The following is a 12,623-nucleotide window of genomic DNA, read 5'->3' on the forward strand; positions in this document are numbered from 1 at the left end:
AGAAGGTATAGATGGAGATAGCTGCTAGAACTGAAGTGAAGGTTCAAGTAGAATGGACCGCTCAGGCTAAGAAAGATTTGCCAGGGTAAAAGCCTAAACTAGCTGATGTGCAGATTTTTATCCGAACCTAGCTCAAAACCAGCTGAAGGGCAGTAACTCATCAGTATTTTTAATGAATACATGGAACCCAGCTGTGTAAGTCAAGGTTAAGGATCCATAGAAAGGGGAGGTAACTTAGATATAAACTGAATAAAGGAGCTGACTAATGCAGAAGAATCGAGTATCCGGGAATCCTGGCCACGGGGACACCATGGAGGAAATCCACCCAGACTCATTCAACAGATGAAACTGAACTTAGAAAATTGGACTCGAAAATTTAGAAAGAACTTCTCTCCAAACACTCTACAAAAACTCAGCCCATTGGAAGCAAGCCTTATCCCTCAGCCCACAAAGGAAGGATTCCTCCCGCCCTCCGTAGGCCACCTGCCATGGAACCAATTGAATAGACTTTTTCGTCAGCAAGAAAAGATGACGACCACCAACCCATTGGAGAGAGGTAGAATTTGATAGCAAAAATACTCAAAAGACTTAGATATATTAGATATATACCCAATATGTGCAACAGACTTTTTTACTTTATTAGAAATATCCTTGACCACATATTATTAGCCTTTACAGCGTGCGTTTTATCACTCTTTTTTGACCGTTTATTTTGCTTATTGCAATGTCCCAAATATCATTCCAGCAAATAAAACTATAATCAACCCATCCTTTTTTCCACCAATCAGTGAATTCCTTTTAAAGAGGAATATAATAACGCTTCGTGAACGGTCAGTAGAATCAGTATAAGTGTCGTGGATCATAGAGGTTACTAAGTCAAGTTCGAAGAAACATATCCCTAGAGTTAGTTATTTCCTAACTCTTTAACCATCCTAGCAAACTTCCAAGTGCACAGATCCCAGGGGAGAGCTATCACACAGACGCGATCGGCAGCCACGGCCCTGACCAGGGTTATGCTCAGGGGGGTGGGGCGCCAAAGCAAGCGGGGTAGGTGTCTGGTTAATACGATAGTTAAGGGCTGGGCGAGTCTCCCCACCGACCCGTTAACAACCGTTACTGGACAACAGGTTTCACAAAATCCACCTCCCGTGAGGCGGTATAGTCGACGGATCTAATAAAACACACCACCTACACCTTGTTCCCTTCTCACACACACATCCCATAACATTGTTCAAGTTATCCTATATGACCTCCCTTTACATGTTGTTTAGCCTATACCTCTCCAACTACACAATGCTTGGAAGAATGTCCATCTCACCATGTTCATGTATTAGAGCTAATAATTTGTGGATCCTGGATCTGCTTTATCTTGTTTGCTTCTCCTGAAATCCTTGGGCTCATTCATCTTGGCTATTTTGGCCTTTGTTCTAATTGTTTTCTGGAGTGAAGATACATTCATACAGTCATACAGTGTGTACTACTGAAGGCTGCCCCGACTTTAAAAGTTGCCTAGTGGGCAGGAACCCAGAGCACTGAAAAGTCAGTGTTGAAGCACATAGTCTGGTATGTGTTGAGAGACAAATTCTCCTGCTCCACCCTAAAATTTGAATGGTTGGTCTATTCTCTATCCTTTGCCATCATATGACTTAAACAAAGTGCAACCACCCCTTCAAGGACGACGCTGAATGTCTTGAGCTAGAGAACAGACCTTGCAGGGCACACAGCCTCTGTCTATGATCGATAGCAACAGCAAACAGATTTCTTTTCGAAATTATAAAAAAGGTCTAATAATACCTAAAAAGTCGTTGGTTTTAGTTTCAGAACGAAACTTAAACATTATCAAATCACCTTTCTGAATATAAAAGTTGCTTTTTTTTAATCTAGTTGTCACTTGTATAAATCCAGATCAGTTGGACTAACCACAGTGTGTCAATTTTATTTCCCGGACCTAAGGGAAGAACATGTTGTAATGTATGACTAACTGTAGGATTAACCAATACGCAAAATTTGGCTAGATTTATTTATTGAATTCTTCCAAATGAAACCCGTCTTTTGGTGATTCTACTTAATACTCATTTCAAATTTGTTTTACCCCGCCTTAAGAAATTGTAACTGTTTGAAACCAAATATCTTAACTAACCCTATTCGGAGCCATTAATATAACCGTTTACAGCGTATTACGAGAATTACAACACCCGGGAGCATGTGATCTGCCTTCACTTGTTCCTGAAACTCCGCAGCACGCATGCGTCAATTTATACACGCCTCTTTCTCAAACCATGTGTTTGTTATCGGGTAAATAAAGACGGAAGATCCTAGAATCTGTAACATAGCAAATTCAATCATTATCAATGAATGATTTGCACAGGAAAAAAACTGCAAACATGTCGGCCCCGGATTTAAACTTTCGCGCTCAGGTGGAGTCCGTTTTAAGCGAATTGGTAAAGGTCGCGACGGTGGAAATAACAAAACTGTTCGAGACTCGCTACCAGGCATGTGTTGTGTCCATGGTAAAAGGCGGGGGAGGAAACGAAACGCTGGAAATACTGCAATGGCAGACAGAATCGGTCGGAAAGGCGGTGCCATGTAGCATTGGAGTTCAATTCAATGGACACCAATCGAGGGACGAAACAGCCCAGCATTCTGGTAAGAAAGCTTATCAGCTCTTTTTTGCAGAGTTTACTTCCTTTACGTTCAACGTTGTCCGACGTAACTTACATATTTTATAATCTAACCACTGTAAACGGCAATTTGAGGTTTGACAATGATTTGAAAATTGCAAGGATACGAATTACTAGGATGATTTCTATTGTTTGCATTATCTGATTAATATTTTGTGCATGGTAACCCTCTATTTACCACTGTTATATGCACGATTGTGAAAAAGACGAGTTTGTTTTGTTGTTACAACTCCTCGTCATGTTTCCACACTCAAAGGTCGAGAATTACGCACCGCAGTTAATCCTGCTGATCTGTTGGAATGTGTGTCCCCCTTCCTCGCCGATCCCACCTCCCCCCATTTCCCTCATAGGTTCCCTAAACTTGAGAGGAAGGGCTGATTGTTTGAAAAGCCAAGAGGAGGAGCAGGGGGTTTCTTCAACAGACACCCCCACAGAGGAGGAAAATGGCCATGGCGAACGCCTGGGGTTACTTGTGAAAGAGGTTGGCGATGCTGAGTTATTTAAATCTTAGTGCTTTTACCGAAACCTGTTATTTTAAAGTGACTGGAAATCGAGTCAATTTCCTTAGCGTTATGTCAATTTTTGATGTTAAAAACATTTTGGGAATTTTAATTCAGACGAATTTGCAATTTCTAGGGTCAGGACTTTGTTACTGGTGCTAAAGCCAATGTGACTTCTGGGAGTTATCTATCCAGGCCTCATCTCTCCGAAGTCTCCCCCACATTTTTGAATATCTGCAACTTGTTTTTTTATAAGAGCATTATGCACAGAAATGTGGTGAGGCATATTATTGCACGAAAGAAGAGCAAAATGTGTATTAGATTTTCGTCGCTTTAAATTTTGAAGAAGTTATAAAAACTGATTGAAATATTGTGAACACATAAAGGCAAATCTAAGACCTCAGGCAAAAAAAATATTTCTCTGGAAGTTGTGAATCGATTGAAATGCATAAGAATCATGAAACAAATAAACTATCCACACCGTTATGCTCCCATATACCTTGTTATACAAAGTCATCATTCTTTGTGTCAAACTTTCTTGGCTCTACAATGAAGGGATTACAAGGTCATAATAACTTCCTTTACCTTTTCAGAATGCAAATCAAAGCCCTGCTGAAAGCAACTTTCCAACGCCACCTAGTTGTGTTAAAGGCGCCATTAGCCATGGTGAGAAAATGATTCTCAATACACTTGTTATAATCATTCCCTTGTTCCCTGCTCCCTTCTTTTGATGCTATCATATTAAATGAAATAATTTAAATAACACATATTACATTATATCTATCTATCTATTTTATTCCAACTCAAACCTATTTTCTTTCCACAGACCATCACAGACATCCCAGTTGTCCTCCGTCCACCCCATCCAGGCCAAAGCAGCCCCCGCTGGTCAAAGCCGAGCCAGAGAGCGAGGTCGTCACTGAGGGACCGGTGGAGTCCGTCTGCCCGCCCTTCCCCAAACAGGAGCACCAGGCTCTGGAGGTGGCTACCACCAAGCCGGCGGCGGCGCCCCCAACGCTCCGGCCTGAGCCTCAGCAGACCACTGTGAGCACGGCCCAGGGCCAGGCCTGCAGACCCCTCCCCTCCGACGGGGCCGCCGTGGCCCCCTTGCCGCAGGTCGAGGCGTGGGAGTGTGTTTCCCCATCCAAGGTGGCGGCGGCCAACGACCTCCAGATGAAGCTGAAGCGCGCCAACCGCGGCCTGGTGCGGCCTTGCTCGGTGCAGCTGGTTGACATCGACTCGGCCCCAAAGCCGTCGGGCGCTCCCAGGAGGGTCGTGGCCCGTCACAAATCCGGATCGCCGACGGCGCCTTCGTCGTCCTTCTCCCCGCCCCCTCCCCCGAAAGACCTCCGGCGCCACCAGGGCCTGCACACGGGCCACCGCCTGTGCTGCTACACAGCCTGCAGTAACGGCGTGTGGCGCCTGCAGGGGGTGGTGTCGCACACGCGGGACGGCTACCCCTGCAAGGTGTGCGGCAAGAAGTTCAAGCGGCGGAAGATCCTCCGGCGCCACGCGCGCTTCCACACGGGCGAGAAGCCATACGCGTGCCCCCGCTGCCCCAAGACCTTCGCGCTGCGCAAGACCCTGCGGCGCCACGCCCGCTTCCACACCGGCGAGCGGCCGCACGACTGCTCGCAGTGCGGCAAGAGCTTCCGCCTGCGGGAGAACCTCAAGGCGCACCTGAGGTTCCACAGCGGGGAGAAGCCGTACGTGTGCTCCATCTGCGGGAAGACCTTCCGCATCGCCCGCAACCTGGAGAAGCACAACATGGACAAGTGTGGCTTCCTGGTCCCCTCCTTCAGGAAGATCGCCGGGTTGGTTGGATAACGCAGAGGAAGGAACGCCTTTTTAAAAGCACAAGTGTGCTGTTCCAGGGAACGCGATGGTGGGTATTACACTGGATTTGCGCAAAGTCTTTGACACCTGTCGCTGGTGTAAGTTCAAGCTCTTATTGGCTGTTATGTTCTGTCTGAAATCATCTGTCCCTGTGCACAGAAGGGCTTCAGCATCGGGAGACATGTTAGGCACTGAGTTAGCAGTTAGCAGGAAACAACTTTTCGTGAGTGAAAAGGCAGATTGAGCCTATGAGGACTCCATCCTTTTTGGAGTAGGAAGTCCCTTTTGGAATACGTTTTTGTCTTTTATATTTTCATTTCTATTCAGGCTCCAACACATGAGAGGATGTGAAATGAATACCGTTTCGGGTTTCAGCGTTTATTCGGAAGCCGTTGCAGTACTGTCATGCAATGACATTACAAGCTCTAATATTAAGATAACTGAAGTTTAACAGTTCTGTACAGATGTACAAGGGATCAGTTTGCTACCTACTGGCTAATGCTCTTTATGTTCAAGGTTTCAATTCAAATCAACGCACGTGCAGTTACTTTATAGTCAGTAGGCAAATAGAAGTACATCAATTTTGTCTAATCCTATCCTACATTTTCAGTTTTTATAACTGAATAGACCAAACTTTGATCTTCCCCATGAGGGATATTTACTTGTGCTTTTGTTTTTTCAATGTTTATATATATATATATATATATATAAAAACATTGTAGTATTGTTTTTTTTTGTACTTCATTATATCTGTCAAAGATGTTCATAAAGTATTTTTATATGTTGTTATTTTTGTTACTGTTATTCTTCGCAAAATGTCATTATAAAAAAATCTTCAGTCATTCCAAATAAAAACATTTTTTGCTAAAGTGGAACATTTTAAATCCAAAAGTGTAAATTCTGGTTCTGCATTCATTAAACGCCTGCCGTCACGATTCACACGGTAAATCTATCCTTTGTATACTGCTTAAGTGCTGGAACTTTACCCGTTTAAAACTTGAACCACAATACAGACACATCTAACGGAAGGGTACAGGATACTGCTAATGTAAACGGCCAAACTAACTTGTTTCAGACAATCTGAACCAACATCCTGTTAACCCTGCAATGACCGGGGTAATGAGACATGGGTGATCAGGGAGCATTGAAGGAGGGGGAGTCGAACAAGGGGGTAAGGGGGGTGTGTGGGCTCAAGGGACAGGCCTATGAGACTTGCTCACCTGGACCATTACATGAGGGAATGCTATTTTCCGTTCTGACTCAAAGCCATGATTGGTGGGTCTGAAACAGCAGGGCTGGCCAGATTTACCCCTTTTTGAATCACTCCCATTCTTGAACCAAAATACCTTAATTAACCTGTGTGATACGAGATTTGCCTACAAGGGGGCTAGTCTCTGGAAGGGCAATGTTTGAATGAAGTAGTGTCAAAATATTGTATTATCCCTGCTTTCGGTTTCCCCCGTACCTAGAAATAAAGACCAATATGGAACTATTCTTTCAGGTTCGGATTTCCTTCTGTAGTCCATCATCTGTCATTTCGAAGACCGAAGGTGAATCTAAGCCAGTAACTTTGTTTTTTTTTTACCAAGAAAAGAATCTTCTTACCTCAATTCACTGCGCCTTTGCCCAGATATCTTCAGCACAGTGATGTCATCACCTCTTCTAGCATTCCTTGGGAGAACAGAAGAATGATGAGTGTGTGTGTGTGTGTGTGTGGGTGGGTGGGTGTGTGTGTTCTGGTTTCCCCCTCACCCACCTGAGTTAATGGTCATCGGCATGATTTGGTAAATCAAAACGTTGGGACCCATCACACCTAGCCTTAGGTTAGCAACGGTAACCTTAGGGTGTTCCCTAAAAACATGTTTCCAAGCAAATGCCCTGTTTTACAGTTTCGGGGTTTCAAAGATTCCTAAACTTAAAAATGTTAAATAGATCATTGTAAACAGTTTAACAATGTGATTTTATTCCCCTGCCAATGCTTATCATTTGTCAAAGCCTTTCAAAGTGATATTAAACAGTGAAATATTAAGCTAATTCACGCACCGAACATTAAACAAACTGAAAACTTTAGGCTCCGCCCCACCAGGAACTGGACTGCCAGTCACAACATTGCTTTCGCTTCTGATATCTCTGTCACATAAAGACGACATGCGAAATTTCTAGATTCGTCACTAATTGATTCATTATTTGAGTCATGCAATGACCTTACACGTATGTCATTTTCCAGAACTTAATCGCGGTCAAGAACCGAGAGAGCGAGTGCTGTCTGATTAATTTGCTAGTTAACCATTGCGACAGGTAGGTAACCCCCCCCCCCCCCCCCCCCTCTCCAATTCTCCATTGACTTCCTGAACGAAGAAATCCGCTGAGAAGATGGACGATCGAGAGAAGACTACGCTCGAGGTGCTGCTGACGTGCCCGGTGTGCCAGGACCTCTTTACCGAGCCGCGCCAACTACAGTGCGGCCACAGCATCTGCATGTCGTGTCTGGAGAGCATGGTGGGCCACTCCACGGAGATGCCCTTCCGCTGCCCAGACTGCAGGGCCTATTTCGGGAAGATCGTGGAGGTCCAGAAGAGTTACGCGTTGGCTAGCATCGTTGACGACTTCAAGGAGACCTTGAAGCAGATGGTAGGCCCACATGAAGAGGAGCCCCTCGTTATCTCGTGTTTTGTAAAAGTCGTTGTTTGTGTAGTGGCCTCTCTCCGCCTCTGACTGGCCATCCATGGTTATGAGTTTGGGTTGTTGAAAAATATGCTCATGTGATGTCGTCAATAATATATTATCATTATGATACTTTGATTTAATATTGTGGTACAGGTACAGCTAATGTCTAAATGACTAATGATAATGACAGTAGGCCTAATGTAGACAGTATATTCTTAACTGCTTGGTTATCATAGCACATGACCAATTTTATTTTGATTTGCATAATCTCATCTATAGTGAAAAGCTGATGTTGCAAGCAAAGTCGAAATCTGCTCTATATAAACTTAAAAAAACAACATTACTTAACATCCGTTTGTTTTAAGCCAATCAGAACAGTCTAAGTCGTCACATTTCCTCTTCCCCAGGAGAAAAAGGCGGCAAAGGTGTACTGCGACTGTTGCCCCGACGACGACGACGACGACGACAAGCCTCTGGCCGTGAAGACATGTCTGAAGTGCGAGGTGTCGCTGTGCAGCGAGCATGTCCAGACGCACCTGGAGCGCCGGGCCTTCGCGGCCCACCTCCTGGTGCCCCCGCTGGCCGACCTGCCCGACAGGAAGTGCCCGCAACACGAGGACCAGGTGCTGCGCTACTATTGCCCCACGTCGCGGCGCTACGTGTGCAGCGCCTGCACGCTGGAGGGCAAGCGGAGCGCGCTAGTGACGGACGCGGCCAGCGCCCTCGGCAGGAGGATGACGGTAATGCTTCTTTAAGTCAGTGGGGTTCCCCCCCCAACCTTACCTGGCTTTAACACACAAACAGGACTCAAGCCAATGGCCAACTGCCTTCATCCGACCCGACCACTCCGTTGCCTCTCGTCTTGACCCGTTCGGCCGAAAATTGCATTGACACGTACCACGAACACTACTTCCAAGAATACAGTACCGTATATGTTCTGCACATGCGCGCAATGCAATAAGTCTCTTTGACATCGGGTGGCGCTAGTCTCGTGGCACTAGTCCGCCCCTCCCGCACACCGCACTGATTCGCTGGTTGTGTTCTAGCAGCACACAACTCTGATTGGTTGTGTGCTGCTAGCACACAACCAATCAGAGTATCCAATGCCTCCAATCCTCTGACCGCCAACGCTTTCAGACTTTGTTAAAGGGGACATATCATACCACCAGGTGTGAGTGTGATTAGCCATTACAAGCCGTTTTCAAAATGTGCAGCATTGTGACATCACAGGTGGGTGTGTCCACCTAGATGTGTGACGGATAGATGAGCAGTGTTTGCTAGTCTACTGGGTAGGCTGGTAGACTGATCTATCCAGCACACATGTAGATGGACACGCCCACCTGTGATGTCACAATGCTGCACATTTTCAAACCTGCTTGTAATGGCTAATCACACTCACACCTGGTGGTATGATATGTCCCCTTTAAGTTGAATCGGACAAGACACCATACGTGCGGTTCTAAAAGCTTCCAACACAGCTGAACACAAAGAAAATATATTTTTTCCCAAACTCTCTCCAAACATTTCAGATGGCCAACGGTTGGGCCAGTGTGTTCCACACTTTAGTCACACACATCAGATTGAGCTCTGATCTGGGTGAACGGGGCATTTCACTTTCTTTCGCTTCAGATTTATTTCGCTAGAGGCTCAAAATTGTTGTTGTGTATTGTTATCTGTTGTCTATGTCTGCATTTAGTCAACAACAAGCAGCAGTCGTTGAGGCTACAGCAAACAAGTTAAAGAATAAGAAGGATGGAATATGTGAATCAGTCGATGAATAGGCAGGGGAGGTTGAAGAGGTTTGTGTGAAAGTACTCGATTAACTTGATCCACAAGCTCACTTTGTATGTGTGTGTGTGTGTGTGTGTGTGTCCATTATAGGAGTATATGGATCAACGTTTTCAAATGATCGAGGGTCAAATCAACAAGCTACAGGATGACATCGACAATGATGTGAGAAACCTGAACAGAAGGGAACTTTTAATTTGAAATGTTTTATTCACATTTTATTTGAAATTGAGTGTAACAGAGTTAATGTGGAATTAATTAAACTTGAAATTATTTCAATAGTTTTTAATCTGAAATTACTTTTAACAACTCAATTTGACATTTATTTTACTTTTAACATGTAATTAGTTTTAATTTGAAATGAACTTTCTTTAATTTTCGAGGATATATCCTTACTTTTCCTTTTTAAATTATGTAATTTTTTCATCACCTGACCCAATGTAATTTTAAATGCCTGGTAACATCAGACCGAATGTACGCTTAAATGCCTCGTAACAGCAGACTGAATGTAACTGACGTCCTCTTGTGTGTTCTCTTTCTAACAGAAAGTGAAACGCAAGCCGGGAGATTCTTCCCTCAACAGCGTGACCGTGATCCTGCTCTGCCTCTGGATCATCGTAGTGTACTACTGTAAGAGGACCTCACAGGCAAACATTGAAATACTAGAATTCTTTAACGCTTGATTTAAAAAGCAACAAGGAATATTCCATCAGTCTGGTATTTATACACTTAGACATATAATATTTTTAATCTTTTAATTATATGTGACAATTATTTAATAATATATATTAAAGAGGTAAATTATATTTTGGATTTAACAATTGAATACATATCTGCATTGTGTCCGTTCTGTGCCCAACGGTTCATTTAATTTAAGTATAGAGTATAGAAAAATGGTATTGACCATATTTTAATGGTCTATACATCTCTTCTTACCTCTCTCATGTGATTGGATGCACCCATGCGCTAACCAACCAATTCACCGTAACCATCCAGCCTATAGTTTCTCAGTGGACAACCAGACGCTCACCGACACAGTGAAGAGCCAGCAGGCCCGTCTGCATGACATCTACTCCACCGTCGCAGGTGAGAAGGACATGTTCTTTAACACAGAGATATACAGCGTGTCATCGTACAGAATGTACTGAACATGGCAGGTGCCACACTACATATTAAACAATTACATTTTTCGTAATACTGACGCAGAACTCTTTGTGGAAAATCCTCTACATCTTCGCGGAGACCCTGAGAATGAAGCTCAAGGTAAGTTTTGATCTTGATCACAGTTACAGTCTCAAAGGGCGTAACAGGCCATTCAATGACACCCACCTAGCCGTAGCCCCCCAGAGGGCAAGAAAATCCCCCTTAATTAGCATGGAAGAGATCTCAAGAATGAACACAGAGTTGGGGATCCCTCCTTTCAGGGATGGTCAGGAGTGCAATGGGAGCCATAATTGACATGCATAGGAATTCAAGCAAACATTTTCAATCTTTTAGTCAAGAAAAGTAAATGGTGTCTATGGTGATGGTGCTGGCCGGTTAAGTTCAGTGTTAAAATGTACTTTTTTTTAAATAATTTTAAGATATCAACAACTCTTAGATCTGTATTAGATAATTGATTCCAAAGAGTTTTTGTTAACCTAAACTCAAACATTAAAACGGTTTTCTCTCCATTATACCTTTCTCCCCACCCGGTCCATCCCGAAGTTCCTCTCACGCTGGACCTGGGCACCGCCAATCCTCACGTCTGGGTCTCTGGGGACCTGCGGTCTGCGGAGCTGGTGGAGGCGCACCTCGACTACCCCATCCTCGACACCCGCTTCGACTACATGCCCCAGATCCTCTCCATCCAGTGCTTTGGCGTCGGGACCCACATGTGGACCGTGGAGGCCGAGGGGCACTGGGAGGTCGCCGTGACCCACAAGGGCATCCCACGCAAGGGCAGCAGCACGTTCCGAGACGACTCGCGGTCCTGGAGCCTCGTGCGTGAGGGAGACGGGGAACCGCTGTACGCCGTGCACAGGCAGGTCCGGACCAGGCTGACCGCGGCCTTGAAGTCCAAGCGCATGGCCGTCGCCGTGGATTTTCGGAAGGGATCCATCACCTTCTCCGGGGTTGGAGCCAATGGGGCCTTCACCAGGCTGCACAAGTTCCACGCCCAGATGACGGAGCCTGTGTGCCTGGGGCTGGGGCTTTACAGTGTAGACCCCCACAGCAGAGCTAGGATCCTGGGAGCCACCTCGGACAACCAGCCACCACACCAGGTAGCCAACGGCTCTTAGTGCAGCCATGAGGGGACTCAGAAGGAGAGTGTCACCCCCTAGTAGTTCTCGATGAATTCATCATGAAGGTTGCAGTTCTCCAGTCAGGGAGATATGAATATGAAGGATATCCGGATTACCAACAGACTATGACTGGACTTTAGCACAGGGATCTTTACAGCACGGGTATGGCTTGGATTTTATTTGCAGGAACTGCTCTATTTGTGGACATGAACAAAAATGTTCAGAAGAGTGTTGGCACAGATTAAGGTGGAGGAATATTTTTGTTTATTTGATTTTGATTTTTCACTTCAAATTGATATTTGATGCAATATTTTTTTCTCAGGGATTTCTTTAGTATTTGTAAAGAATATCTAAAAGATGAATCACTTTTGATAAGACGCTATGACAGCGTTAGGATAACTTGTTTTCTGAACTTGATTTGAGATAGATTATGAACATTGTTTCCAACGTATTTAAGTAAGTGCACAAACAAAATGCATCCTTTCACAATTCAATAACAGTCTTGGCTATCAATGTTAATTTGGGATGTCTCACCATCAGCAAGAAATGTTTTGCATACAGGAAGTTCTTGATGTACTTCCACTTCCTGTCCACCTGGGTTTTAGGACTGATGTTCACTTTTAAACAGAGTAAAAAAAGAAAACTATGTGGGAATTTGTACAGCTGTAAAACAAAATGTATATTTGAAAAGACAAATGAATTCTATTAAAGATAACTAAATGTCTAAATTTATGATTACAAAACATTCTTTAATCTCATGGTATGCTTCCTAGTCATAAAAAGACAAACACACAATAATAATCCATAAACCTGCTAAAGAGACACACCTTATATCTACTTTGGATGGCAGGACCTAAAAGAATATG

General features: G+C 44.3%; 2 protein-coding genes across 2 annotated transcripts; both read left to right on the forward strand.

Annotated features, from left to right (window-relative positions):
* The first annotated feature begins 2,292 nt into the window (after positions 1-2,292).
* On the forward strand, positions 2,293-5,956 carry LOC307085943 (uncharacterized protein). Its single transcript, XM_079750893.1, has 4 exons — positions 2,293-2,646; positions 3,032-3,162; positions 3,775-3,847; positions 4,008-5,956. Exons 1-4 carry the CDS (start codon positions 2,352-2,354, stop codon positions 5,006-5,008), a joined length of 1,500 nt encoding a protein of 499 aa, XP_079607019.1. The 5' UTR covers positions 2,293-2,351; the 3' UTR covers positions 5,009-5,956.
* A 1,180-nt stretch (positions 5,957-7,136) lies between these two features.
* LOC307085946 (E3 ubiquitin-protein ligase TRIM21-like) lies at positions 7,137-12,485 on the forward strand. The gene is made up of 7 exons (XM_079750897.1): positions 7,137-7,648; positions 8,092-8,424; positions 9,566-9,637; positions 10,018-10,102; positions 10,469-10,558; positions 10,679-10,735; positions 11,180-12,485. Exons 1-7 carry the CDS (start codon positions 7,391-7,393, stop codon positions 11,752-11,754), a joined length of 1,470 nt encoding a protein of 489 aa, XP_079607023.1. The 5' UTR covers positions 7,137-7,390; the 3' UTR covers positions 11,755-12,485.
* The last annotated feature ends 138 nt before the right edge of the window (positions 12,486-12,623 follow it).

This window comes from Pollachius pollachius (assembly GCF_949987615.1).
Source record: "Pollachius pollachius genome assembly, chromosome: 14".
In the NCBI taxonomy this organism is placed as follows: Eukaryota; Metazoa; Chordata; class Actinopteri; order Gadiformes; family Gadidae; genus Pollachius; species Pollachius pollachius.

Bases quoted from the DNA above. Each gene is read 5' to 3' on its own strand.
- LOC307085943 (XM_079750893.1), top strand. From the start codon at position 2,352: ATGAATGATTTGCACAGGAAAAAAACTGCAAACATGTCGGCCCCGGAT. The intron at 2,647-3,031 runs GTAAGAAAGCTT...TTTCCCTCATAG, and splicing joins CGAAACAGCCCAGCATTCTG to GTTCCCTAAACTTGAGAGGA. The intron at 3,848-4,007 runs GTGAGAAAATGA...TTCTTTCCACAG, and splicing joins TAAAGGCGCCATTAGCCATG to ACCATCACAGACATCCCAGT.
- LOC307085946 (XM_079750897.1), top strand. From the start codon at position 7,391: ATGGACGATCGAGAGAAGACTACGCTCGAGGTGCTGCTGACGTGCCCG. The intron at 9,638-10,017 runs GTGAGAAACCTG...TCTTTCTAACAG, and splicing joins AGGATGACATCGACAATGAT to AAAGTGAAACGCAAGCCGGG. The intron at 10,103-10,468 runs GTAAGAGGACCT...GTAACCATCCAG, and splicing joins GATCATCGTAGTGTACTACT to CCTATAGTTTCTCAGTGGAC.